Source organism: Phyllosticta citribraziliensis (assembly GCF_038025025.1).
Source record: "Phyllosticta citribraziliensis strain CPC 17464 chromosome Unknown J3D65scaffold_5, whole genome shotgun sequence".
In the NCBI taxonomy this organism is placed as follows: Eukaryota; Fungi; Ascomycota; class Dothideomycetes; order Botryosphaeriales; family Phyllostictaceae; genus Phyllosticta; species Phyllosticta citribraziliensis.
Genome location: NW_027117342.1, coordinates 1,809,192 through 1,836,252, shown reverse-complemented (window position 1 = coordinate 1,836,252; position 27,061 = coordinate 1,809,192). Strand labels below are relative to the sequence as shown.

General features: G+C 53.5%; 7 protein-coding genes and 1 non-coding gene across 8 annotated transcripts; 3 read left to right on the top strand and 5 right to left on the bottom strand.

Moving 5' to 3' along the window:
* Positions 1-1,073: 1,073 nt before the first annotated feature.
* Positions 1,074-3,237, top strand: J3D65DRAFT_658115 (cyclohexanone monooxygenase; the record flags this gene model as incomplete). Its single annotated transcript, XM_066802536.1, has 7 exons — positions 1,074-1,164; positions 1,234-1,303; positions 1,351-1,385; positions 1,434-1,513; positions 1,561-1,879; positions 1,926-2,496; positions 2,555-3,237. The coding sequence occupies 7 exons, from the start codon at positions 1,074-1,076 to the stop codon at positions 3,084-3,086; spliced, it is 1,698 nt and encodes a 565-aa protein (XP_066656348.1). The 3' UTR covers positions 3,087-3,237.
* Positions 3,238-3,372: 135 nt separating this feature from the next.
* J3D65DRAFT_339498 (terminal deoxynucleotidyl transferase-like protein) lies at positions 3,373-5,891 on the top strand. The gene is made up of 2 exons (XM_066795472.1): positions 3,373-5,721; positions 5,779-5,891. The coding sequence occupies exon 1, from the start codon at positions 3,546-3,548 to the stop codon at positions 5,655-5,657; it is 2,112 nt and encodes a 703-aa protein (XP_066656347.1). The 5' UTR covers positions 3,373-3,545; the 3' UTR covers positions 5,658-5,721; positions 5,779-5,891.
* Positions 5,723-6,921, bottom strand: J3D65DRAFT_339508 (uncharacterized protein). Its single transcript, XM_066795473.1, has one exon. It carries the CDS (start codon positions 6,726-6,728, stop codon positions 5,787-5,789), a length of 942 nt encoding a protein of 313 aa, XP_066656346.1. The 5' UTR covers positions 6,729-6,921; the 3' UTR covers positions 5,723-5,786.
* A 27-nt stretch (positions 6,922-6,948) lies between these two features.
* On the bottom strand, positions 6,949-7,031 carry J3D65DRAFT_t61. Its single transcript has one exon. It is a non-coding gene; the product is annotated as a tRNA-Asn (tRNA).
* Positions 7,032-7,783: 752 nt separating this feature from the next.
* J3D65DRAFT_602646 (uncharacterized protein) lies at positions 7,784-9,011 on the bottom strand (the record flags this gene model as incomplete). The annotated part of the gene is made up of 2 exons (XM_066798137.1): positions 7,784-8,424; positions 8,477-9,011. 2 exons carry the CDS (start codon positions 9,009-9,011, stop codon positions 7,784-7,786), a joined length of 1,176 nt encoding a protein of 391 aa, XP_066656345.1.
* A 702-nt stretch (positions 9,012-9,713) lies between these two features.
* Positions 9,714-11,077, top strand: J3D65DRAFT_622693 (uncharacterized protein). Its single transcript, XM_066800095.1, has 2 exons — positions 9,714-10,743; positions 10,806-11,077. The coding sequence occupies exons 1-2, from the start codon at positions 9,818-9,820 to the stop codon at positions 10,825-10,827; spliced, it is 948 nt and encodes a 315-aa protein (XP_066656344.1). The 5' UTR covers positions 9,714-9,817; the 3' UTR covers positions 10,828-11,077.
* J3D65DRAFT_667312 (uncharacterized protein) lies at positions 11,038-12,603 on the bottom strand (the record flags this gene model as incomplete). Its single annotated transcript, XM_066803009.1, has 1 exon — positions 11,038-12,603. The coding sequence occupies one exon, from the start codon at positions 12,601-12,603 to the stop codon at positions 11,038-11,040; it is 1,566 nt and encodes a 521-aa protein (XP_066656343.1).
* A 963-nt stretch (positions 12,604-13,566) lies between these two features.
* J3D65DRAFT_551311 (dynein heavy chain) lies at positions 13,567-26,685 on the bottom strand (the record flags this gene model as incomplete). The annotated part of the gene is made up of 2 exons (XM_066797034.1): positions 13,567-26,330; positions 26,388-26,685. The coding sequence occupies 2 exons, from the start codon at positions 26,683-26,685 to the stop codon at positions 13,567-13,569; spliced, it is 13,062 nt and encodes a 4,353-aa protein (XP_066656342.1).
* Positions 26,686-27,061: the final 376 nt, after the last annotated feature.

The window sequence follows — 27,061 nt, the reverse complement described above, 5'->3', positions numbered from 1 at the left end:
CCAACAAAAACGAATTTGTCTTGGTGGTGGTGGCCTTTCCGAGGATGAAGCTTCCCTGCGCGCTGTACACCTCCTGTTTTAGACTTAGTTTCAAGCTTACAACGGCTTCAGAAGGTGCATGCACCACGTAACCCACATCCCTTGCCTATTCCATGACGGCCTCTATCAGGTCAACGATTTTTGCACTCCTCATTTGATACAATGAGCGAATCTCAAGGGCCTGCACAACGATTCGCCGACCCGTGTGGATATCTGGAATGACCGAGGTTCTCGAGTACAAAAATAGACGATCGTCATTTTTGCACTTGACTGCTCCTCGCAAATGGATTCTCGGAACTCTCCATGGCAGTGGCGCAGACCAAGTACGTGTCGTCAGACGTAGATTTGCACAAGCACTCAAGTTCCTCATGGCATCTTGTCGGTCGTCTTGTGTTCCACTCTGGCCCGTCTGCTCGCTGCCTCTCGCCCATCATCTAGGACGTGTGAGATGGCGCAAGGAGCATGCGACTGCTGCGAATCAACCAGTAAGCCCGCGCACAATGTCGCTATGGTGCGGCTCTATGTAGAGAGCAGGCGCAACACCTCGGGAAATCCGCAGCAAACCTCCGAGCTCAACGGATTTAGCGTACTTCGGCAACAAGAACTAGGTGCTTCACCTGCTTCAGGGTCTCCCAGGTCACTGACCTGTGCGGCCAAGACTGCCCCAATCGGCCACTGGCGCGGCAATTGGAAGGCTGCTAGAACTGTTGCGAGTTCCATGTACACCTACGTCTCCTGTGCCAAGCGTTTCCGAATGAAACGATTAGATCGCGCTTTCAACACAAGCTTCTAGCCAACCTTCCACTTTGGATTTGGCAAAATGTAGACGGACTGAGCTGTCGAGCAATGGAGGGAAGGTGGGCAGCAACTTTCTCGGATACCGTCCAAGGACCTCGCAGTATGACATCCTTGTTTCTTGACAGGGAGCTGAGAGTCCCTGAAGGGCAATTCCGTTGGCACAGCGTCTGTTTAATAGAGTCGTTGCGCGCAGCTTTTTGCATGGCCCCGCGTTGTCCTGGCCGTCAACCTTCGAAATGGCGGAAACCAAACCATGGCCTGGAGTCAATTTGGCCAACACGGACCTCAGACGGGCGACCGTGGTCATCATTGGCGCTGGAATGTCTGGTAAGTACGAGACACGGAAAAACGGGAATAGAGTACTGAGCAAGTGTCTAGGTATTTGCTTGGCGATAGACTTGATCAAGCGGAGCCAATGTCGAGATTTCGTCATTCTTGAGAAAGGCAGTGGATGTGGTGGAACTTGGTAAGATAGCCTTGGCAAGACTAGAAAACGCTGGACTGACCTTCAAGGCGGGATAACAAATATCCTGGGTGCGCCTGCGATAGTAGGTCGTGCCTGAACGATTCATCTGCAACAACGCTGACAACTGTAGTTTGGAGCCACCTCTACTCGTTTTCATTCGAACAAAACCCGGACTGGACACGGACGTATCCTGGGCAAGAGGAGCTCCAGGTGCGACAAGTTGAATCCCATGCTGAGGGCAAATCTGACAATTACAGGCGTACCTTGAGAACATCGCCAGAAAATGGGACCTGTTTCGCCACATGCGTTTGAACACTGCCGTGGAAGAAGCACGATGGAATGATTCCGACAAGCAATGGAAGACGACTGTCCGAGTTGCGGGAGAAACGGATGGCAGGTTCATAGAGACTTACACCATCTCATCCGATTTTCTGGTTTCTGCAGTCGGCCAACTCAACACGCCACAATATCCCGTCATCCCTGGGATGGACGACTTTGAAGGCAAATCAATGCATTCGGCGAGGTGGGATACGAGCTATGATCTGCGAGGGAAGCGTGTCGCTGTAATAGGAAACGGTAAGACTGATCGTGCAGCCTGGGCCAGCAGCTGACTGTCTTCGAGGCGCAAGCGCTATCCAGCTCATTCCTGAAGTAGCGCAGACTGCTTCATCACTTACCGTTTTCCAACGCCAGGCCAACTGGATACTTCCTCGAAACGACGTTGTAATTCCCGCGTCCAGGCGCGCATTGTTCCGCTGGTGCCCTCCGTACCGTTGGAGAAAGAGGGCCGTGATCATGGACGGGAGAGAAGAATCTCACGAAGCCCTCTACAACTCCTGGTCTGGGTCATCGCTGTACGTGGAACAGCAGTTTAAAGTCATGCTCAAGCGCGATTTGCCCCACCGACCTGATCTGTGGGATAAGTTGACCCCCAAGTACTCTCCGGGCTGTAAACGCACCGTCTTCTCCGATGACTGGTTCAAATCCTTCGCGAAACCGCATGTCCACCTCGAAACTAGATACATCAATCGCATGTCGAGCACTGGAATCGAAGTAGAAGGCGGCGATCACAAGGAATTCGACCTTGTGGTGTACGCGACTGGCTTTCGGTCCGTGCAATTTATGTACCCAATCAAGGTTGTGGGTTCGGGAGGACGCTCCCTATCTGACGTTTGGAAGGAAGGCCCTCAGGCGTAAGTCGGACGCACGATGCACAAGGCTGGGAAAATTTGCTGATGGAGCGAGTACTAGGTACTATGGCATTACCGTCGAGAGCCTGCCCAATTTCGGCATGCTTTACGGGCCGAACACAAACCTCGGTCACAATAGCATCGTGCTGATGGTTGAAGCGCAGTCTCGATACATTGCCGGAATGATCAAGACCGTCATAGATGGTCGAAGGCAGGGGAAGACGTTGGCAATCCAACCGAAGCCGGAGATTGTCAGGGCGTTCAACGTCGAGTTGCAGAATCGACTCGGCAAGTCGGCCTTTGCGGATCCAAACTGTTCCAGCTGGTACAAGACAAAAGATGGAAGAGTCACCAACAACTGGAGCGGCACCGTAGTCGAGTATCAGAAGAAGATTGAAAAGGTCAAGTGGAGCGATTACATTGTGGAAGGGCCTGGGGCTGATATAGTCAGTGGAGAGCTAAAGGTCGGCCGAGTGGTGGAAGAGACGCAGGTGAGCTACAACACAATTTGGTGGAGTGCTGTCAGTGTGCTCGCTGGAACAGTATACATGTACGCGACTGGGAAATTCAAGTTCCTGGTGAGCGCCTGCTAGATGTACGTAGAAGATTAGATACGGCCGCGCCCTTGAAGAAAGAATGGGGGTACCTGCGCCGTTATTTTTGCTTGAGATCGACCGAAAGGTGTTGCGCGTGAAGAGTAGAGAAGGAGATGTTGAGTAGTTAGAGCGAAAGTGCCTGTGGACGCGTCCCGTCCCAAGCCTTGGCCCGGCGCGTCGTGCAAACCGGGGTCAAGGAATCGTGATGACGTCAACTGCGCTAAGCGAGCCTGTTGCGTCTTCCCGCTCGTTGGACACTTCCGTCCATCTTCTTCGTCAACATCATGGTGGCTCGAAAGGGCTTGCTCTTACACGGAAGCGGGATTGCCTTCTTTGTCCCCCTTCTTCTCTCTGTTGCCCATACATGAAGCTTGCAGCGCCACGAATGGCTTCGCTCGAGTTCCTGGCGCGCGACCGTGTTGATGCAAACCCAAACTCTCATGACTGTCTTATACCATGATCTCCTCTCCTTTGTCCTCATCTCCTGCTCCGGCATCCAGCTCTCGAAGGCCCCAGTCTCAGCTAGATTTGAGTAGCCTGCCTCCGGTGTTTGTGCTTCCCACTCATTTTTCGGTTGACGACCTTCATGAGTGCGAGGACAAACTCGCTGAATTTGGCGCCCGGATGACATACGACATACACGAGGCCAAGATAGTGATTGGGAAAGTTGGCACCAAGAGAAGGGCACAGTTGGAACTGAGAAGCCGCAAGCTTTTCACCAAAGAAACAACACCAACGAAGCCCGAGTCCTCAACGCTGAATCCACAGCCTCGAGAGCCGCCGCTGAAACGCCGCAAGATTGATGACCACTCAGACAGAGACTCATCGACGGAAGACGAAACTGAAGCTCAGTCGACCGGACACACCAGGTCCCCTTTCTCAGGACCCTCGTCTCTATCGACTCTTGCGCAGTCCTCAGCAGGAAATGGAGCCCCTGCGGACCTTTTCGACGACAATCATGTCAAGGTGGTCAGAATGGATTGGATAGACGATTCATACCGAACGGGCAAGCTGCTTCCTTTGAAGGACTACCTCGTTTATGAGGGAGAGCCAACAGACCCGCCGCCCGCCACGCCACCTTTCAAAGCGACTCTCGCCTCCAAAGCCCCAATCGTTATTCCAGCCTCCCCGAGCTCGCGAGCCAGCAACTTGGCGGCCAAAACTGGTCAAAGTATCTTGGAACGTGCAAAAGCCGATGCCTCCAACGAGACTTCCCCAAAGGAACGCAGAGCAGGGTCCAGGGGCAGTGGTTCGACTCATTTCAGCAACCGCAGCTTCACCTCTTCGACCCAGCCCGCCACCTCCAAATCGAAACTCCTCCAGAGAACTACCAGTGAACACGAGGGTTCGAGCAGTAACGATGGCAAAGACCTTCCTCCACCTCCAGCCTGGGTCAAACAACGAAAGAAGTACGCCTGCGAGCGCGCAACGCCCGCCGACCCGCCCAACGTGGCCTTCATCAATCAATTGAAACAGATTCGCCTTGCGCGGGCACTGACAGGGGACGAGATTGGTGTACGCGCTTATAGTACCAGCATTGCAGCACTAGCCGCGTACCCATACAGACTCCAATCGCCAACCGAAGTCACTTGCTTGCCTGGCTGCGACGGCAAGATTTCCGGGCTGTGGAAGGAATGGCGTGATAGTCACGAGGACGAAGGGGAACGAACACTGGCGGCCGTGCAGGATGCGAAATCCGACCCTGAGATGAAAGTCCTGCGCCTTTTCCACGGTATTTGGGGCGTGGGTGCCACGACCGCGCGCAACTTCTTGCTTGATCGCGGCTGGTGCGAGATTGACGACGTGATCGAACACGGCTGGAGCACCTTATCGCGGGTTCAGCAAATTGGTGTCAAATACTACGACGAATTTCAAGAGCCTCTCCCCCATCCCGAAGTTGAGTCGATTGCCGCCACCGTACGCAGACATGCAGTGCGGCTGCGCGGAGAGGGCGTCGAAATTGCGCTGGTTGGTGGGTACCGTCGTGGCAAAGCGGATCCGGGAGACGTTGACGTTCTTGTTTCCCATCGGCAACTCGAATGTACGCAGGATCTGGTCACCGATCTTGTAGCGAGCCTGGAGGAGGAAGGGTGGATAACACACACCCTTCTCCTCAGCACCGCAAACTCGACCCGCGGGCAAATTACCCTGCCGTTCATCAACACCGGGAGTGCTGCGGGTGGGTTTGACTCACTGGACAAAGCGCTAGTGGTGTGGCAGGACCCGCAATGGGAAACGCGAGAGGCTGGCTTGGCCGCCAATCCAAAGGCAAAGAACCCCAATCCTCATCGGCGTGTCGACATCATCGTGTCTCCGTGGCGCACCATGGGTTGTGCCGTCCTGGGCTGGACGGGCGACACTACATTTGAGCGAGACCTCAGGCGCTTTGTGAAGAATGAGAAGGGCTGGAAGTTCGACAGCAGCGGAGTGAGAGATCGCCAGACGGGACAGGTCGTGCTGCTGGAGGGCCCTGATGGAGTCGAGGGCAGCTGGGCGGATGCTGAGAGGAAGGTCTTTGAGGCTTTGGGTCTTGAGTGGAGGGAGCCATGGGAGCGATGCACCGGATGAGATGTCTCTTGAAGATTGCTCCTCCGTTGCCCGGGCAGAGCATGTGAGCGACGGCGATGGTCATGTACGACTGAGTCCGCTGCTAAAGTTTCGGCTTTCAGTTCCTCATTCAGCTTCTTAGATCCGAACTCACCCCTGGTCGCGGTAAACAGTCTCTCGAATCAACCCTTTACCAGTTGGGTTTTTCTTGAGATGAACAAGCTCCACAGGCTTCTCAATTTCTTGCTCGAGTTGGAAACGAGTATTATAACCTCTACCGCTCAACAGAGGCGGTCCCTTCATCCTGGCACAAGTGAATCGCTTTTCACGGCCTTCTTTTGGGAGGCATCCCCAATCCTTGTGGTCAAGGGGAGGGCGGGAGCCGTCATCCATCTCGGGGAAACCGTCCATGATGAGGCACAGGCACTCAGCTACACCGGAAGAAGTGAGTCGTGCTACAACGAAGAAGCCTGTTTTGACCCACTCTTCAGGTTTCCGATGGACGGGGCAGTTGTCGGAAGGACGCCCCTCGGTCTTGACCCACGGACAGGACATGAGTTCACCCAGCTGATGAGCTGAGAAACCGTTGACCTCGTTGTCATCCGACTCAGCCAAATCTGTGGACATTGCCGAAAGCTGTGGCCTTCGGCGGTTCCCAGCGGGCTCTGGAGTGTTGGTGTTGACCCCGAGAAAGGAGTAATCCTCAGACACGTCGGTGGCGTTCTGATGTGGGATGAGTCCGTAAAAGTTGTGATGGAGCCGATAAAGGGCATTCGATGTGTAGCCCAAAGGTATCCAGGGAACATCAATCTGATTGACTCCATCTTGTAGCGCGCCGTACAAGTCCGGATTCGTGGGTGAGAAGAGGTTGATATTTTCGACTGTATGCACGAAAGCATCTCGGCCCATCGATGTGTAGCAAGATGCGAGATTGGTGCCGCTCATCTCAAAGAGCACGTATCTGGTGTATGCATCTCTCTCGCCACGATCGGGCTCAACTTCTTTGAGAGCCTGGGGTGCGACTGAAGGCGGATACCTTTTCATCTCGGCGTCAATTCTTTGAAAATTGTTGAGCTGGTCTTGAGAAGGCATAGTTACGAGTGAAAGTTTATCTTGTGGCAAGGTCAAGGAGCTTTCGTTTGCGACCACAGTCGCGCTCTTCCCTACCCTTTGTTTGGAGGCTGTGCTGTCGCCTTTTCCCCCCCATTTCGTTGGGCGACAACCACAACCACGGAAAGAGGCCCCAACACAGACACCCCGCTACCACTCAACACCACCCGGCAGCAAAACAAAGGGCAAAAAAGCCTGCAGTCAGATCGGCCAGGACTCGAACCTGGGACTTGCCATGGATGTGATGTTTAACCATGACATGCGTTACCACTACGCCACCAATCCATAAACGTTCGTATGGTGCGCTGTGTAGTGGGTTAGCGGTTGCAACACATTATATCCCCAAACACTCTTGGGCGTACTAGTTGGACCAAACAAAGAAACATGAAGGCAGTCTGTTAAACATGCAGGCAGGTAATCAGACAGTCAGATGCATATGCAGGCAAGAAAGCACAGGGAATCCATTTTCAGGGGTCTAGAGGTCGTGCACTGATTTCAGCAGCCAGGAAATTCCGCCATCATGACGCCCTATTTCAGTTGTATCCAGATCCTCTCCCACGCCTGTGACGCCTTTGTCGTCATAACGCCGTCCTTGAACCGTATCTGCCGTTATTAAGTAGTCATATGAGGAAGCAAGGAAACGTGCCCACGGTGATGCGCAAATAAGAAACCAGCGAAAGGAAAGTCGAAGGACAAGAAAATTGATAATCAGAATTGTTTCCTCATGACAGATCCGTCAAGTACTATGGTTTTCCTTCGTAGCTGAAAGACTGGATTTTGAAGCGCACTGCTGTGGTCAGAAAACGCGCGAAGGTTGGATAACAAGGTTATTGTGGTTGCTTACCTCCTGCATTGGTAGCTCTGTTGAAATGCTAGACCGCCAAGCGCTGTAGATTCCGGACCATGTTGGTGGAGTGACCTTGCCGTGAATTACGATCTGCTGAGTCCGCTGCTAAAAGTTCGGCTTTTAGTTTCTCATTCAGCTTCCTAGATCAGAACTTACCCTTGATGTTCCTCGGTGTTTCTTCTTTCTCGTCTCATTTGTTCATCGAAAGTCCTGCTTTCAAGTTGAGATTCATGCATTGAAGCCTTACGATCGCTTCAGCGCAGCAGTGAGGCCTCCCACCCCTCTTCTCCCATGAGAATCTAACGATGTTGGATTTCCACGTCTCCTTGTCCTTGTAGAAATCATAGACCGGCCCCCAACTCATCATCGCCTCACATAAATAACAAGGCGGACGGCGTTGCCATGTTGGAGGTCTCATGGCAAGTCCGCGCTGACTGAGGGATTTCGGGCCTAGATGGGTCGGATGCTGGCGCAACCACTTGATGGCATCGGTTCGTTCTTGGAAAAGGATAGCCTTCTGGTTCAATTCGTTGATGTCATCTTTACGCTCGCGCATTCTGAAGAGCTCACGCCGCTCCAATGCATTGAATGCCTGCTGTGCAATAGGAATGTACGCGGAAAGCTGATAGTCTCGTGCGGCTTTCGTGATAGCCCAGATCTCAGGGCAGGTTTCCACATTGGGCCACGCAACCTCATTGCCCCCAAATACTACCTGAACAGCCTTTGGAGACCTATGAATTGTTGCGAAAACCATATTGGGGCAGCCTGCGGGAGACCTCTCTTGGATTCCTCCGAGATATGGTCGGAAGACCTTTCGAAATTCGAGCGAAACTGGACGCAGTCAGTTTCAAAAGCATTGCGAGAGAAGGGCTCAAGAGCTTACGTAGAGTTTCTGTATCTGTCCCAGTAGCCAGAGCTTCTCTCATTACAGGGGAGTCACAGAGGAGGCGGTGCAGAAGCTCGAATGGACATGCGGTCGGCACCTGAGAGCCGCCTTCCGGCGGATACACGTCGAACTTCTTCACAGTCGCCCCACGGTCTATCAGGGACTGCAAGGAATCCCCAAGAAGTGTAATGGCTAACCTCATTTCATCCATCCTTTTGCTTAAGGTTTTGTCATTTCTCCTGTACTTCTCCAATTGAGAGCGAAGTTGGTTATAGGGATCGAGGATCAAAAAGTGGGCGTAGTGAGCGGCACTGGCTATAAAACCCTTGGCCAAAGGATCACCGTACATTTTGGCTGCGTGGAAGGTTTCGATATCGACTGATAATGCCTTCGCCGCGTTCTTCAGTCCTTTCAGGGCACTGCTCGCGATGTCTCGTGCGGCCCTTTCATTGTCGACAGCTTTCAAATGGGGTCTTTTTGCAGAGCACGTCGCCTTCAGCGCCAGATCATGAGGGCTCAGTTGTGATGACATACTGACGTATGATCTTCGGACAAGGAGTGTTGAGGATGTTGAAAAGGCTGAGGGTGGAGTGGAGGGCTGAGTCGGTAGAATGTAAGAAGGAGAGGAGAAGATTTGGAAGTAAGCTTTCACCTATGGCGCGTTGCGCTTTTCTGGCGTGCTATGGTCATTTAAATACTTATTATCAGTCAAACCTGAATGACTATGCCCTCCAGTGGAGGTAAGCTTTGCAGCGAGAGTTTCACAGGCCAGCACAAGTTTGTCTTGTAACTTTAGGACATCGATAATCCTATTCAGGAAGCTACACTCATCAAGTTGTTTTGATGGAGAAAGCAGAACCCCAAAACATTCTGACAAATGTACCTTGCGCGCGAACCTAACCTTCGACTGTAGCCTTGCAGTCCTGTAGTCATGTCTTGCTTGCTTGCTCGCTTTGAGGTCTGAGACAGTACTATCTTCCAGACAGTTCTCTTATTTCCTTTGTTACATGTAGTTAGACACATTATATCGCCGTCTTGCGCACTTTGCGCGATGGCCTCAATCAGGTTGCTCTCACACTGTCTTCGTTTATCATCTTCCGTTCAATCTTGGTTTGCGACACCTGTTGTTGTGTTGGGGATGATGCAAGCTAGTCCAAACAAAGCTTAGAGTACCTTCGACCACTTTGGGTATAGCAGCCTTTTCACGCCACCCTCCCGACATAAAACTTGGCAACATCCATTAGATCCAGCCTCGCTGTGCAACAACTTGACTATCTCCTCACCTCCCCTCAATTTATCCTCGTTACAGTGTCCAGCAACACTATTACAGCAGCTACCATGCCTCTCACTCAAGCTCAGATTTCATTGTTCCAAAAAGTTAAAGACGAGCGTGAGAAACATGAGCCTTTGAAAGGACCTTCAGTCGCCGAATTGATTCCCGACATCGCTGACCGACTTGCGTACTGGGATTGGATCGGCCAAAGACATCGCGAGAGCTTCCAGGAGCTTTTTACTCCAGTTTCTCGCAAATACTTCACGGAGAGAGTCGAGCGCATCAATTTGTTCTTGGATGACAGCGAAGAATACGACGAGCTGCTAGAGGCGGCGACCGAATTTTGCTACGAGCCGATACCGTTGGGTTCCACTGCTCAGGCGCTCTATCGACTCAAGCCCGACTTCTATGGACTCATCCCGCACAGAGACGAGACTGCACTGTCTACCCATTCGGCACGTTTGGGCGTGAACACCAATCTTCCAACGAGCCGACGCCAACAACATCTCTCTGAGGCATCCCAAGATTCGGCAGAGTCAGACGACATGGGGGACCACGGAGGCTTCATATTCCACCAGCTTGGCGAGCTCATGTCCTGGCCATTCCTCAAAGGAAGTGGACGTCCTCCAGGTGATGACAGCCAAATACTCCTTGATCCGGATTGTTGGCTGAGTACTGGTTTCTTCGTTGTTGCTCGGCTATCATCCAATGGCTATGCCCAGAGACTCTACCTCATCATGGACAGCTTTCCGAGGCTAGACTCTGGCGGTCGTAAAGCGATCGAATCGGAACGCTGGGGATACCTTCCCTTCGATGAGCTCAAACGATTCACCTGCGCTAGGCTTGCGGGTCCCCACCTTTTGAGCGGCAGAAGTTACGACACCCCATTTGCCTTGGATGAGGTAATAGAAAAGCCTGTGGAGCTGGTTTACTTAAAGAGGGTAAACATGGGTACCGGTTTCGCCAGAGAAACTGTTCATCGCGAAGAAAGGTTAGTTTGGAATGTAAGAGACTGGAAAATTGGTTAACGGCTGATACTTGAATGTGTGACAGTGGCAGACATAGCCGAGACTAATTCGCGATAAGTCGACCTCAACGGCATCACGACCAAAGAGGCATCACAGGTGTAGGGAGGGATCTGGATACAATTGTGCTTCGGAATCATGATGGAGTGGATTTTCTTTTCCGGGGGAAGGGGCTCGCAGATGATTCTTTTTGTCATGACAAGATGGATGGCTTCTGCAGTGTTTAGACCGCCAACCAAATTAGATACAGAAAAATGGTTTCAGTGCTCCACCGTCAGCCGCACACAGCCATCTCCAGTGCCCTTCTCGACCAAGCGGACCAGCTCTACTGGACGTTTGGATGCTTCTTCTTCTTCGGAGTCTTCGAAACACAATTCAAATCGAGTGTTGTAGTTTCTGTCGCTCAAGAGGGATGATGTGCTGCGGATTTTGGCGAATGAGGTTCGATTGGCGGCTTTGGGCTCGTAGCGAAGGTGTCCCCAATCAGGGTCTGTAACCTCGACACGCTTTCCACACTCCTCCACCCATGGCCAAGTGTTGTAAATTAGGTACAGGGAATCTGCATGGCCAGACTTCGTCAGCCGAGCAACGACAACGAAACCTGTGGGATCCCATTCTTGTTCGTGAATTGGGCTGTCATCCGTTGGAAGATCGCATCCCTCGCGAAGAGGCCATGTCATGAGCTCACCGAGCTGATGAAACATGAAGCCATTTCCACTATCGTCAGACTCTGTAGACTGGGTGGACATCTCGGACAAATTCTCCTGATGCCGATTCCTCGTCGGTGGAAACGCAGGTTTGACATTTGTGTTGACACCAAGAAAGCAGTCGTCTTTGACGCTAGGGTGCTTGGAGTTTTCCTGGTTTCTCGATCGGAGGCTGTAAAGCTCGGGCAGGAGCCGGTAGAGAGCGTTCTCAGTGGATCCAAGCGGTATCATCGGAACGTTGTATTGTTCAGTGCCTGCTAGCCATTTGCCATACCGTTTTCCGTCTCCCTGGAAGAAAAAGTTGAGCTGCTCGACGGTGGAGATGAAGAAGTCGCGTGGCATTGGCTCGAAACTTTTGCGACAATCTTTGAGAGCCTGCTTCCTACTCCACTGTAGGAAGGCATCCTGATCGGCGGGGTCAGGCACGAGTTTGTCAAGCGCCCGGGCATGAGCGGTGAGGTCGTCAAGATCTTGCCTGATGAGCGCAATCTGTACAACCGCCCATCGGCGGTCTTCATCCGTGTTTGCAGGCATCGTGGAAGGCAATCTCTGGGAAGCGTTGCGATCGTCGTGAGTGTGTAGAGTGGGAGACGAGGAGTTCGTGTCCGCTGGTCTTGAGTACCAATTGGGGGTTAGCGCGGACAGATTCTCCCGAGGCCGATTCCCCGTCTTCGGAAAGTTGGGCGACACGTTTGTGTTCACCCCAAGAAAGCAGGGTGACATGGGACGCGGATGGTCGGTGTGATATTGGTTTCTCGCATGGAGACAATAGAAGTCGGGCTCGAGGCGATAGAGAGCGCTTTCAGTGGAGCCCAGCGGTATCCACGGAGCAACCGCAAGAGGCTCATGCCATCTGGAGTAATCCTTTCTCTTTTCACCCGGGAAGAAGAAGTTGAGCTCTTCAACAAGCCTTACGAAGGAATCGCGCGGCGGAGGTTTGAAGTTGCGTTCATACGCTTTGGCGACACACGTACTATTCCATGCAATGAAGGCATCCTTGTCGGCGGGGTCAGGAATAAGCCTGTTGAGTTCGTCGCTGAAATCGGCTTTTTCATCGCGTTTCATGAGGGCCACGAAAACCGGTGCCCACCGGCGGTCTTCGTCCGTGTTGGAAGGCATCGTTGGAGTAGTGCTTGAGCTCATCGTGAGAATCAGAGGGGGGGGGGGGGGGGGGAAGATAGATGGACAGGTTGGTGGACCGGCAAAAGGAGCACAGGGAGCGTGCGTAGGCAGTGTATGTGAATGTTGCGAGTGACCGACGAAGGTGTTGTTCTTATTCGGCTAATGAGTCAGAGCGACCGTACCAAAACCAGCAAAAAGCATCATAGAACCATGGGACGGGGCTTGGAGACAAAAGTCTTGGAGAGAACGCGAGCATTAGTCGGGGAGTACCGGTAGTCTGGAAGCATTCGTCCGCTCCCACAGAAGACTGACTGACGTGGAGCATTCAGCCCACTGTACGTAAGGGAGGGTATTTGGGAGCGTTCAAGCCGCAATCCGCAGAGCCTCAGGATGGCTTGCGCCACGGCTTTTGTCAGAAAGCCTTGGAAACAGGTACTACCAAAGCCGGGCGTAGAATGAGTGGTTGTTGAGGATTGCTTAGCCGGTGACTGTCCAGGTTTCCTGATGAGTGGTGGTTTGAGTGATCAGTATTATTACACATTGTGAGATTGATGGGAGCTGAGATGCACTTACATACCGATGACCCAACGCGTCCACCATGGACACTCAACACTAACACTCCTTTGCCTCGCCGCACCGCACCCATTCCCACAGAGTAGATGATTCAATTTCAACTGCGTAATACACCCAGAAGCGCCTCAAGGCATGCTCCACGATCATCTGCCCAGCCCATTGACGTACACCCTGTTACATACTCTAAGTCATACAAGCAAGCCGGCAAGTGAAGCCATTCCAGTCGTTCAAGTGCACCGCCGCCGTCCATATCCGAAGCAAGTCCATTCAACCCAAAACGCCCTCTATCCCAAATGAAACCATAACAATGATACCCATCAATGCCCGTACATACACATACACAATCATCTCCCATCGTCCTCGTCTACGTAATCGTCACAGGGCCACCTACGCCTGGCCCTCCGTCTCCACCGCCTCCGCCATAACCTGCTCCCCCTCATCCAGTAGCTCCGCCACCGCCTTCAAGTTGCCGACCATCTCCTTGGCCTGGCCCACCAGCAACAGCTTCTCCGCATTCGCCGGCAAGCCCAGATACGTCGGGGGCTCGCGCTCAGGCAAGTCGTTGACCCACTCGACGAAGCTGCTGAAGCCCGTGCCCGATGGGAGCTCAAGCGCCGTGTTGTCGTTCTCGGGGGCGGGCTTGACGATTTTGTAGCCGTCTTCAAAGGCGGCCGGGTCGAGGACGTCGGAGACGAGGTTGGTCAGGATGGAAAAGTCTCCCTCGTTGTCAATCTTGCCGCCATACATTTCCGTCACCAGAATGCGCAGCATGTCCCACGGAATGTTCTTGGGCGCCACGTTGGTACGTCCGCCTGCCACGCTTTCGACCCAGACGTCGATTATTGTGCTGCAGCATTCGTAGTCGGAGTCGTTGAATTCCCAGAAGCCCTTCCAGCCGAGCGTTGGCGCGTAACGAAGGCGTTCCTGGACCACAGCGTGGAGGAAGCAGAGCAAGAGATAGACGCGGGCGCGCTCTACGGGCTGCTTCTGCGCACGCGTGGCCAGCTGGCTCATGCTGTCCTTCATGTTGGCTCTGATACCAGCAGGCTGCTCGAACATGAGCACACGAGAGGCACGCAGCAGATTGACAGGGATCCTTGGCGACGTCTCCATGGACAGGAAAAGGCGGAAGTCAGCATGCGGCTTGAGGGAATCAATACGCTTCTCGAGACTTTGCAGCCAGGTAGGCGCAAGATGAACGTTCTTGACAAGGACCCAGTTTCCGGTTGCAGCGGCCGTAGTGATGGCCTTATCGGCAGACGCCAGACCTTCGTCGGATCCCATGGCAATGTTGGTACAAGAAACAGGGCTTCGTTCAACCAAGTTGTCGACCTTGTAGGATGCGTCGAAGCCAGGGCTAGAGGAAAGCGCGATAGGCGTGCATGCGCTGACCTGATGAACAATAGTGCCCAGGTCATCAGAGACGCCTGCAAAGTTCTTGCCGAACACTTGGAGAACGAATCTTTCCACCGCAGGAACAAAGCGGTCGACGCGGAACATCTTGATGAGCAACAGACCGCGGAGGTGCTTGTCAAGCTCCTCGGTGTTCTCAGGCCAGGCTGCTGGGACGTGTTTCTCTGCAAACTCCTCGGTCATAAAGGTATCCCAAGCTGCTTGGCCGACCTGCTCCATGACGTTCTTGAACAGAGGGTGTTTGGCAACCCTGACCATGACCGAGTGCTTCTGGTGCTCTTCTGTAGAAACGTCGACGGGAAGGATGTCTTCATCCAAAACCGCGTCGATCAAGCTCTTGTCCATCTTAAAGGGAGCGGCTTGAGCCAGTAGCATCGCCAGCATGACACGGTCCTTGTGCAGCAGCGCCAGACTCGTCCTGCGGTAGGTATCCACAAAGAGTTCGCGGATAATGTGATCAATTCTGGCCTGATGACCAAGGTCCTTGGCATTGTTCTTCGTGTCCCGCAAGACGGCTTCGAAGATGTCGGTAAAGTACTGCAAGCTGAACTGGTAGAAGAAGTTGACGTGACGCAGTTGCTCCAAGACGGCGAAGATCGCAGAGCACGACCTCGCGACGATGGTGTATTGCAGAGTGATATTCTCGACCTCGGTCATGACACCTTCGGTCTCGGCCACCTTGGCGCTGATTTCGCCAGCCTCCTTCTTGAGCGTCTCGAGCGTCTCAATGACATTGTCGTCGTCCAAAATGTTGCCGCGAGATTCATTGAGAGCCTGCAGCAACTTCTTCTCCAGCTGTCTGAGGTGGACTGCAAACTCGCCCTGCATCTTGATGAGGTTTGATCTTCTTTCGTCGACGTCGGGCCTTTCAGACTTGAGCACTTCGGCCAAGGTCTGCGTCTGCAAGCTGCTCTGCGTGACCGTGAAATTGACGAATGTGGTCCTGGAGCAAATGTCCGGAGCAAATGTCGCCGACGGGTCCCTCGTGCTGAGGTAGAGCTTGAAACTTGGCGAAAAGTCAATCTCCTGCTTACCAAGCTGAATGAGGACACGACCACCGGTCTTCTGGTACTCCTTGTTGAGCACATGGTTAAGGATGGGGTCAAGATGCTCGGCATCCTGGATGAGAATGGGGTTGCCGAAACGGAGCGCAGATTCGAGCTGCTTCGTGAAGCTGTCGTCCAGGAAGGATGTAACCGTGAGCTTCCTGTCTTTACACTCCTTTTGCAGGAACTCTGTGACGCGGCCTGACGGATCGATGATGAGCGGGTACCTGTTGAAGCGCTTCAGAATGATGGCGTTCTCAGTGCACAGGTCATCGGCCGGAAGACTGTTTTCTTGCCACGTGAGACGTTCATCCGCGGTCGAGAGGTACTCTGTGACTGGATTTGGTTGCTTGAAGGTGATGCCGCTCATGGACATCATGTGGTACCAGTCATCCGTCATGGCCTTGCGGTACTGCTGGTCGTAGTAACCACCATACGCGATGAATGCTGCAGCGACGAGAACGTCTCCAACAATCGTGTCGATGGCAGTCTCGAAGCTCTTGCTGGTTTCCTCCCAACGACCGCGCTCACTCGACAAAGAGTCTAGCAGGCGGACGGAGCGGTCGACCTTGAACTGTACACGGCTCATCTCAGCCTTGATCTCTTGAACTTGGCTGATGAGCGCGGCGTATTCCGTCTTGTAGGCCGAGATGCTCTCCTCAAGCTTGTCAATCTGCTTGGCGATTGCCGCAGCCTCTGCCTTGGTCTGCAGAGCTGCTTCCTCGAGTTGTCCGACTTCCTCCCTGAGCGGCCCAACACGATCCAAAATCTCCGAGTAGTTGACTTGCGCCTCCACCCACTGCACGAGAGGGCCACAAGCCTTCGATGCACGGTTGACCTTTTCGTAGGTAAATTCCTTGTTGCCGAGGAATTCGTTGCGCATCTTGATGCGGTGGTTCCTAGTCATCTGCCTCTCGTTGTCGTAGCTGACAATCGATGCAATAAAGTCGTCTTTCCTGACAATGGCAACGACGCTCTTCCAATCGGTAACCTTGTGTCCAAGCAGTGTGCAGACGGCTGACAGTGCCAGTTGCACACCCTGCGGCGGGTTTTGCATGGACCTGACTTCGGTGAGATGCTGCCTCTTGATATTCGAGACACTCTTCTGAGCCTCCTCCACAGCCGGTTCGGCGTTAGCCAAATCAGCAAGCACGACTTCCCTTCTCTCAGCAACCTCCTTCTCTTGCTTTTCCAACGCAGTCTGCACCTCGAGCGAGGTAGACTTGCGCGACTCCGCTTCTCTTTGATCTGCCACCATGCGCTGCAGTTTGTCGTTTGCCTCAGCATCCTTTGCCTCGAGCTGGGTCTTCTTCTGAGCAAGGCTCTTTCTGAGATCTGACACCTTGTCGACCGTCTCCCGCAACTTCTCCAAACCAACGTTCAAGTGACGCTGCTGCTCCTCCAAGTCCTCGCGCTTCTCGTTGTACAACTTGACATACTGCGCGACAAAATCCAAGAAGTGGCGCGGGGTGAGATGCGTCACCTTGTTCTGTTGCTTGCGGAGACGCAGATTGAAACGTTGCAGCGAGTAATGGATGTAGACCATGGCGTTGACCACGGCCTCGCGATGGCTGGGGGGGAGCTGCAGTTCGCGGTAAGCAACAGGTATGCTGTCAGGGCACTTCCAGTTGCCTCTATCCAAGTCGACGCGTTGCGTGAGCTCATTGCCGACCTGGAAGAGTGCCTGGTCGCTCCAGTCGCCGAACCAGTTCAGGACGCAACGGTTGAACAGGGCAGGAGACGTGGCCGCCTTGCTGGAGAGTCCTTCTTCGGGCGGGTTCATGGTAAACACGACGTGCAAGTTCTTGACAATTTGCTGCGTGAACCACTTATACAGTTCCTCCTGGGAGTCGAGCAGAAGACCTTGGCGCTGCGCACCTTCCTTGCAGCTTGTCATGAGCGATGCAAATTCGTCACCTTCGAACAGACCGGGGACTTCCGCGTTGGCGAGCAAAGTGTTCATGCGTTCCAGGAAGCCAGAGTCGAGGACGTTCGATTCGTCCATGATGAAGCAAATCTTTTCGCCCTTGCAACCACAGCGGCGGAGGACGTTCCTGAGATCATCGTCAAAGTCCTCACCCGAGTACTTTCCATGGACCTTGATCTGGTAGACCTTGAGACCGTTCATCCAAGCGACAAAGCGCGACAGTGTAGTCTTGCCTGAGCCACTGACACCGATCAAGATCAAGTGGCCCTGGGGCTGGCGGAAGACACGGTCGATGCGCAGAACGTGCTCAAGGACGTCGTTGAACAAGATAAGGGGCACATCGACTTCTTCATCGCAGAAGGTCTTTAGACGAGCCTTCACAAAGTCTCTGAGTTGGTCACGCTCGACCGGAACATAGTTCTTGCTCAGCCAGTTGGAGAACAAAATCGGGCCGCTGAGGGCTTTTTCTTCGTCGATGGTAGGGAAATGCTCCATGGCGATGCGGTGGATGCAGTCGTCAGTCCACTTCCTCTCGTCCTCCGCGATGAGACGGTCTTGGAAGAGTCTCAGTGCCTCATGGGCCCAGATGCGCACAAGTCCCTCGACGCTGAGATTCTCGAGAGGACGGATTGCTTCGTACACACCACGAACCCAGCGAGTAAGCTCACGAGGCGAGTACACGTAGTGCGGTTGAATGTCGGGCGTAAAGCGCTTCTGGGACTCGGAGTAGACTTGGACCATGGCCTTGGTAAGTGGCTCCGCATATCCCCTGAGCGACGGAATGACCTTGAGGACTGCGCTGTTGAAGGTGCCGTAAATCTGCTGGAGTGAGAGCTCACCCGGGTAGTCAACCATGACCAGAGGGCTGTGACGAAGGAAACGGAGACCAAGGGGAGTACGGCCAGCGTCGGTGGGCGGGTTACAGGCTCCAACAAATTGGATCCTGTCAAGCGTGACCCAGTTCTTGTCGCTGGTCCTCCAGAAACCATTGTGTTCCACAAGCTGCCTGAGGAAGCTGATAGCTCTTTGCGTGCCGTAGTTGTCGGGAGCAGGCAAGTTGATTTCATCGCAGAAGATGACCAGCCACCTGCCAATCTGAGTGGGGCTGAGGACAACACCGTTGAGCGTCTTGCGGTACTCGCAGTATTGCTCAAAAGTCTTGATGAGCAAGTCCGGCGTTGTCGCAGAGGAAAAGTTGAGACCGACCACTTCCATGTTGGGCAGCTTGCGCAGCGCGCTGAACAGGGTCATTGTCTTACCCGAACCGGGAGGACCGCAGAGAAGAAGTGGCTTATGCTCTGCAAGCCACGAGTAGAGAACGTCCTCGTGGCGGACCGTGTCAAGAGTAGGAATGACAACGTCGGTTTCGATGATCGAGTGCGTGTTGACCTCGACGTTGGGGACTTGGTTCTGCCACAGAGTCCAGTCCGCCCTTGGCAATGTCACGTCGAAATCAATCAACGACGACCCTGCTCCGAGGGGCGGCAAGTCAATGGTGCTGAGCCCTGCAACAATGTCGCCGAATTCTTTCCTCTGGATCAAAGGACAGTCACCTGTAAGCGACCACGTCAAGGCGAGAAGCAACTTCTTCGAGAGGAATGCCTCTACTTGCTCGTCCTCAAGCGGGAAGTCAGGGTGCTGGACGTTGTACTCCAGGACGGACCGGCAGGTCTTGTTCAGAAGGGAAAATAGGGTGTTGAGCACACGGATGTCGGTGTACTCCATGATGTGGCTAAACTCCCTGGCACCCTCAAGCGCCTTCTTCACGAAGCCGTCACCGAGGAGGCGATGTTCGAGAAGGTCTGCAACGAACTGCTGAACCTGCAGAGCCTTCTGTGACATTTGTCCAGGAGCAACAGTATCATCCTCAAGATCTTCGAACGGCTTGCTACGCAGGTTGCCAAGATAGTTCGAAATCATCATGTCCGTTGAAACAGTGTCGTCGGAGAACCAGACCATACCGCAGCGGGAAACAGTGGCAAGAGTGGCGTACTTGAGCGTCTCGACTTCAAACATGATGCGGACGTTGGGCGGCAGGTTGAGACGCTCTCCGTTGGGCAAGGTAAGCAATTTGTTGTCATCGAGGACGGAGTTCAAGTTTTCGACCCATTCGGGGTCGACGTCGCCATCGAAAATGATCCAGTGTCTCTTCGAGTCTTCGCCACGGAGGTTATCGACAATCTTGCGGAGAATGCTGGTGAACAGACCGTCGGTCCACTCTCTTGTGGTGCTGTCGAGGCTACCGTAGAGGTGTTCCTTGCTCATGACCTTCGGGTCGATAACGTGGCAAACACCCTCGACGCCCTCGACACGCTGCAGAGCTTGGAGAAGTGTCTTCCAAGCGGTGGACTTTCCGGAACCGGAAGAACCAACCATCATCACACCATGGTGAAGGCTTTGAATCTGGTAAAGCTGAAGGACCTTGGTCATCCAGTTCTCGCTGACGACGATCTTGTTCTCGGCTGCAGAATCGCGGATTGCTTGCTGAAGAGCCACAAGAGGAGCCGGATGGTATTCCACGGCAGGGAAGCAGTCTTGCTCGATCGCTATCATGACATCGACATCAGGACGAATCAACTTGGGCGCTACCGTCTCGCGCAGGCTTTGCACCATGATTTGAGGCTCGAGGATCTCATCGTTGCCTACGTTCTCGTCGTTTCCGGCAACACGAGCACGCTTCAAGCCACCGGAGCTGACCAGGACAGATTTGAGCGCACGCAGACCAAAGTCGTAGTGGGCCTGCTTTGACAGCTCATTTGAACATCTGTCGAAAAAGGGGACAATCTGAGTGGAAATGCTCTTCGCATGTGAGAAGCCTTGAGAGTAAAGCATAACTTCACCGATGAGCTCCTTGTCTGGCTTGGACATGGCCACGCTGCGGAAAAGCTTCTTCAAGTTGTCAGGCAAGTTTGAACGGCCTGCATAGCCAGGGTTCATGGTGATGAAGATTCCAGTGTTCAAATCGACTCGCAAGTTGCGGCCAATCAGCTCGATTTGAGCCTTCTCGTCGGTAACGCCCTTGCGCAGGCCAAGCTGAATGTTTTGCACCTGCTGAGAGACAGCAGACAAGATGCGTTCCTCGAGACGGTTGAACTCGTCGAAACAACCCCAGGCGCCGACTTGGCAGATGCCAAGGAAAATGCGACCCATGGCTTGGAAGTCGAATGTGTCGTCACAGCAAAAGACGAGGGTGAAACGACCAAGTTGCACACCTAGGGCCTTGACGGACTCGGTCTTGCCGGTACCGGCAGGTCCGTATGGCGAGCCACCAAGCCTCTGGGAGAGTGCTTGAGTAAGCGTCAAGAAACAGCGATCTGTGAGAGGGGTGCGAACAAGGCGCTCCGCGACTCCCAAGTATTCGAAACCGTACTCCAACGTAGCGTTGGCCATCTTTATTTGCAGACGCCTCAGGAAGTCTCCTTCCGGCTTGTAGACATAGCGCATCTGCAGAAGCCACAAGTGGTGGTTTTCGGAGGCAGCATTGACTTTGTTCAACTTGTGGATGACATCGCGCTGATGAACGCACTCTGTGATGAGATGCTCGCACTTCTTGCGCTGGATGGCATCAAGATCTCCAAGAACAGCCGCGGCAAGCGACTGCAGAATGTTGACCTGGCGATCATACAGAGCCTGCAGGTCAGAGCCGCCTGCCTTCAGAGCATTCTCGACGTCGGTCGTCCAACACACTTGCGTGGCGAGGACAACAATCTGGGCAGGGAAGTTCGCGATGTACTCTTCAAAAGCGGTCCGATCAATTGACTCCGCGTGGACGATGCCTTCAAACTGCTCAACTGCTTCAGCGAGAAGCTCTGCGAGGGTTGCTTTCATGTTGTGCTCGAGCGCAGACAGCCATTCGTTGATCTTGGGCGTCTTCGCGAGCGAGACTTCCTTCTTCAGGTTGACCTCCTCGCCCTCCTTGGACGTAAAGCCTGTGATGATCGTGTCCTCAGTAGTGAGCAGACCACAGAGACCAGCAAACATCTTTCGCAGGTGCTTGGCAATTCTGAGCGTGTCGTTGCTGTTGCCGATGATTTCCAGCAAGTCCTCGTCGCCAACAAAGTAGAAGCGAGGGAACGAAACACGCTCCCGTTCAAGATATTCACCAAGCGCCTTCTGGATCTTGTTCAGAAGTTCGGCAAGACGCTCGAGAGACTTTTGTACACCGGAAATGGCCAGGACATCCAAGACAAAAGGAGATCGTGTGACCTTCTTCATGACGCTCATGAATTCTGAGTTGATGTTTTGGAACCGAGATGACTCCATGGGCAGCAGGTGTTTGATGTCCGCGTTGCCAGTGAAGACACCCTCGAGGTAGACCCATTGGCGTTGAACATCGATCCAGACGTCGAACAAGACGTGAATGCGGTTGAGCTTCTCTTCCCAAGACGAAGCCTCCTCCTCAAATTCTTTGTAGTAAGGGGAATGCCTCATAGCCTGGAGAGAGTTCAAGTTTTCACTGCACTTAGCAAAGAGATCATCCCAACCACGGATCAAACGACACTTGTTCTGGTAGGAGACAAGATCGAGGGAATAATTTTGCCAGGTCTCACGGACTTGGCGCAGGAACTCCTCGAGAGCCATTTCTCCAGTCGCCTGAGCGATGACGTCCCGGATGATGTTCTCGCTGGGACCAAGCTGCAGGTCCCAGACATCGCCTAGAGTCATAGACAGCGGCGAGTACCTCTTGCTGGGTTTCAGAGCGCGGAAAATTTTGATCCAGTGGCGCTCACGCACGGCCTCAGAGCGCAAGTCCGAAAGGAGGGTGTTGACTTTGAGTAGGCCGCGGAGGTGATTCTGGACATGTTCGAAAGCAGCATATTGGCGCATGCGACTGGGCATCTCTTTCGTCATCTTAAGCAGATTGTCAAGGTTTTGGCGGAGCTTGCGAGGCTGAATGCTGGTCCACAACGTGTCTTTGAGATCGTTCAGACTGCTCCAAATGGTCGAAAGAGCGGCCCAGACGGACTTGAAATCTTGAACCTCTTCGAGCAAGTTTGGCAAGATACTATCAGGGCTCGCAGGGAGGTCAAGGGCCTCCTTCGCCTCGGAAACCATTCTTGCTTCTTGGCTCAACTGCGTCAGCTTAGCATCGAATTGCTGAAGCGTTGCCGTGGCCTCGTCAGGCGGGATTGTGCCCGAGACTGGCTTCTCCTGGTTCCACTGGTGGATGATCTCGCCAATCTTTTCGTTCATGACCTTGTCTTGGGCAGTCAGCCTGGCACGAAGGGCATCGGTCTGGTCGTTAACAATCTTGCTCTTCCTAGCGAGAATTTCATTGAGAGTTGCCCACTCGTGCTCGATTTGGTCGACGTCAAGCCAATCGTTGGGGAACTGGTAACGTTGACGAGTAAGTGTCGTCTGGCCTTGTCTGAAGATCTCCACCTCGGGCGCCCAAGTCTTGACTTTCTGCTTGCACTGCTTCACCGATGTGATGAAGTGGACGACCTGAGCAGTGGAAGTGGACTCAAGGGACTGGCCTTCGAGGTCTTTGCGGGCTTTTTCAATCTCAGCGCAAATCTCAGCCATTCGGGCACCCAAACGAGCAGCGAACTTGACCAAAATCTCGTGTTGCCACTGGTCATACTTGGCGTTGACCTTCATCTGCACTTGCTCGTAGTCGATGATGACATTACCAAAAGACCTGCTGACATCAGATGTGTCAAAGGTTGAGCGAGTCTTGCGGATGTCCTGGAGAAGCTGCAACCATTTGCGAAGGTCTTCTCCAAGAATATCATAGACTTGATCAGACTTGAGGTCCCAAAGAGACTGGAAGCGCAACCAGTCGTCGACGTACACGCTGACCTCACGAATCTTGTCCTCAATCGCGCCATAAACTTGCGTCAGAGGCTCAGTGCATCGGTTTGGAAGGTGCGAGAAGCGCGTGGTCGCAATGTCTTGGGCAGCCTCGAGCCTCATGTCATAGCGAGACGACTTGATCTTCTGCAGGGTACAGACAACGCCTAGCCACTCATGGAGTTGATCAAGCCAGCTGGCCCGCGCAAACTCTAGCGGAGGATCAAGGTAAATGACCTGATTGCGCATCGTGACTTCATGGACAAGGTGAGAAAGGCGAGGGCGGTTCTCTAATTTCGAGACTTCAGAGTGCGCCGTCGTCGGCCTACCGTCCAAGCTCTCGGCGTCAGCGTTGCTGAAGGCCTCGATCCACTCAGACACGGCAGTGCTAAGGCGCTTGAGCAAAATGGTTTCGATCCGCGAATTCAGCTCGGAGACGTAATAAGGCAGGTTGACATAGTTTTCGAGGTTCAGTTGGTCGACTGCGCGTTGGATGACGTCAAGGCTCGACCAGAACGCGTCATGCTTGTAAATGCAACCCTCCAGGTCAGAGAGCGCCTTTTCAATGGTTGCATGGATCGTCTTGAGCGTCTCAGTCTTGCTTTGGAGAAGCGAGACTGCTGCAGCGAACTCCCGAACGAACTGCACATGTTTACTCTCGCGGCTGGCACTTGTGATGGAGTGATCGGTGGTCAAGGAAACCTGGCGAATGTGCAAGTCGTGTGCATGGACAAAAGACTCCCACTTCAAGGGCACACCCTTGGTGACCAGGATTTGTGAATCATTCTGGTAGCCGTGAAGGAGGATCGAGACTTCCCCCATTTCAACGATTGCGCGCGTCGTCTGCGAGTAAGTGCGGACACTTTCCATCAAGCTGACTGCATAAGGATAGACACGTTTGGCATCCTTGGAGATGTTACTGATGGCGTGCGGGACTTGGTAGTTCAGCCAGAGCAGGTTTCGGACTTCTTTGAAGAGGGCAATGACTTGGTGGTCGAAGTTGACACCCAACTCCAAAGAATTGCCAGCCGCACGGTTGCGGGTTACACTGAAAAGACGTCCAGAGATTGATAGGTTGCGGCGCTGAACTTCCTTCAGCCATGCCTCGTAGATTGGCCTCGTCTCTAGCTTCTTGCGGAACATGTTGCTCTCGCTCTGAAGCTTCTGGCCTTCTGTGTGGAGATTCCAATCTTTTCCGAGAATGTCCTCTACCTTTCTCATGTAGCCGTCCAGCTGTCTCTCAATCTGCCGCGCCCAGATGACAGCACCGGACACTGGTGGGAGATCGCGCAGTTGAGCCATGGCGTGAGCCTCAGAGTGGCCATATTGATTCTTGAAGCGCTCGTGCAGCGACGAAATGTCTTGTTTGACATTGTCGATCAGCTGGGTTTGGTATTCCGAAATGGCACCACGAATCTTTGGGCGAACAAACAACGCGTTGAACTTTGAGAAGACGCGGAACATCTCGTTTGCGTTCTTAGCAGTGGCCAGGCGGTCTCTCAGTCTGGCAATGATGGAATTTTCCACACGAGACGTACGCTCGTTGTACGTCATCTCCGCCTGTTCCCAAATGCGCGTGCCCTCGGGAGAAACGTCCAACACATCCACGTCTTTCAGCGCGGCGTACGCTTGGGCAACCTCTTCCACGGCATCGACATCGCCAATTTCCTCGACAATGGCAGCCTCAGCGCTCTTGGTGCCGTCAGTCAACTCTTTGGGGCCAGGGGTGGAGCCTAGGACATTGACAATTGTCCGCTGAAGTTGCTCGTGATTTCTCCGAAAGGTGGTGATGTACTTCAGCCTATCCTGCGTCTTGACGTGTTGCGGCTGAATTTTGATGGGGATGAATTTCTCGTTCCTACGCCTTGAGACTTCACGAGCAACGTTGGTAAAGTCCTTGACGTTCTCATCCCATGATTTCCAGACTCCATCGGCCAGTTTCATCGTGGCATCGAAATCGGGAAACTCTTGATGCATCAACTCCCGGCCATTGAGGAGGAAGTGTATCCGTGCGTCCAGATCTCCCGAAATTGCCTCCACGAGCGCGAGCGCTCGCTTGATGGGATACGGCGACGCACGGAGCTTCTTGTTGAGGTGGGTGAAGATCATGTTGATCGACTCTTGAACCTTTTCAAGAGAGGTCGCAGAGAGAAGCTCGTCCAAGGGAAAGTCGCGCATCAGCAAGTTGTACTTTTGCACCATGTCCGTTGTTTCCTTCAGGCCGGTATCGGTACTGAAACTGACTGTTGCTTGGAAGCGCTTCGCGTGCCGCAGTACATCCATGGTTAGGGAGACTCCATCGCTGCGCAATTGTTGCTCGATGTTGGCCAAAGCCGATTCCATGCTTAGCCAAAAGTTGATCTCCTGGGTTGCGTTGCCGCTGGATGGGTCGCGATTCGTCTTTGTAATAGCTTGAATCGATCTGATCCAACCATTGACAATGTTTTGTAGGTTGTTCAGAAACTTGCTGTCGTCCAAAAGTCCAGGTGGGATCAAGTCAATGGACGGCTTTACGCCTCGCGCCTGCGCCTCTTCCAGTGCCTGCTGAATTACATCCGGTAACGCCAAAAACAATTCGGGTATCTCAGTGTTCTGCTGTAACTGAAGCAAACTCAACTCCAACTCGGCCATCCTCTTCTTGGCACCTGGAATCCCTGTCCTGCTGTCCGCGTCTCCCTTGCTCCAGCTTGGATGCAATGCGGCCTGGCTCTTGGTATACGCATCGAAATAGGGCGCCAGCGCCAGATGAACGAGAGAGTGTAAAGCCTCGAAAGGCGAGCTCGCCGCACTCTGGCCCAGCGCCGCATTCTCAGACGAAGCAATTCCGGGCAAGTTAATGACCTGGATCTGCGAGTTGATGGGCAGGGCGGGGTTAATGGGCTGCGGGCCTTTGAGGATGGCAATACAGGCATCGTACACGGACGTGGCGGAGAGTTCGGAGGACAAGATGTAGGTGTATCGAGGGTGTGGGACTTGAACATGGCCGCTGTCAGTACGTGGTTTATGTGGTTGCGAGGTATGATTAGTACCTTCCGACCCATTCACACCATCCACTTCGTCTTGTTCTACGACAGATCTTTGAATGTAGAGCGCCACCTGCGACTCGACGGCGAATCTGGTGCAGCGCAGCAGCGTGTCTGCGAGAAGCGGCTCGGAGAGCAAGCTGTTTGGAGCGCGAAGGTCCTCTTCCGAAGCACCCAAGGTAACGTTGAGCACTTTGACGAGATGGTCGACTATGATTTGAGGGTCTATCGACGTCGACGTCGCGGGCTTCGCCGATGGCAGGCCGTTGGCGGCGCCAGGGGAGGTGACCACAGGGCCCTCCATTCTGCGTGTGGTGTGCGAGATGCGATGGGGATCACGACATAGGCGTGAGCAGCAAAGGGCGAAGCGGGGATGGCGGTCGAGCGATGTGTGGTATTTCGGCGGATTTTAGGGCGGTGTGGTCGAGTGGATGCTCGCAATGATGAGTTATTGACTTTCACAACTAACGGAAGTCGCCCGCAGACGCGGAGGGACGTGCGCGCTGCTCTCGGGAAGGACGCGCTGCGGCACATGCCCTGTAGGGAAAAGCTTAATCCCTTATCTGATCCGGCCGGCTACTGCTCCCTTCCCTTGCATCAACCAACACCTTTCCGTTGCTCGTGTCCTGCTTCTTCAATTTGATTTATTTGGCGGGACTTCATCTGTGAGCTCGATGTCT

Excerpts from the sequence above, each read along its gene's own strand:
- J3D65DRAFT_339498 (XM_066795472.1), top strand. The coding sequence starts at position 3,546 with ATGATCTCCTCTCCTTTGTCCTCATCTCCTGCTCCGGCATCCAGCTCT.
- J3D65DRAFT_339508 (XM_066795473.1), bottom strand. The coding sequence starts at position 6,728 with ATGCCTTCTCAAGACCAGCTCAACAATTTTCAAAGAATTGACGCCGAG.
- J3D65DRAFT_622693 (XM_066800095.1), top strand. The coding sequence starts at position 9,818 with ATGCCTCTCACTCAAGCTCAGATTTCATTGTTCCAAAAAGTTAAAGAC. Across the intron at positions 10,744-10,805 it reads ACTGTTCATCGCGAAGAAAG|TGGCAGACATAGCCGAGACT; the intron begins GTTAGTTTGGAA and ends AATGTGTGACAG.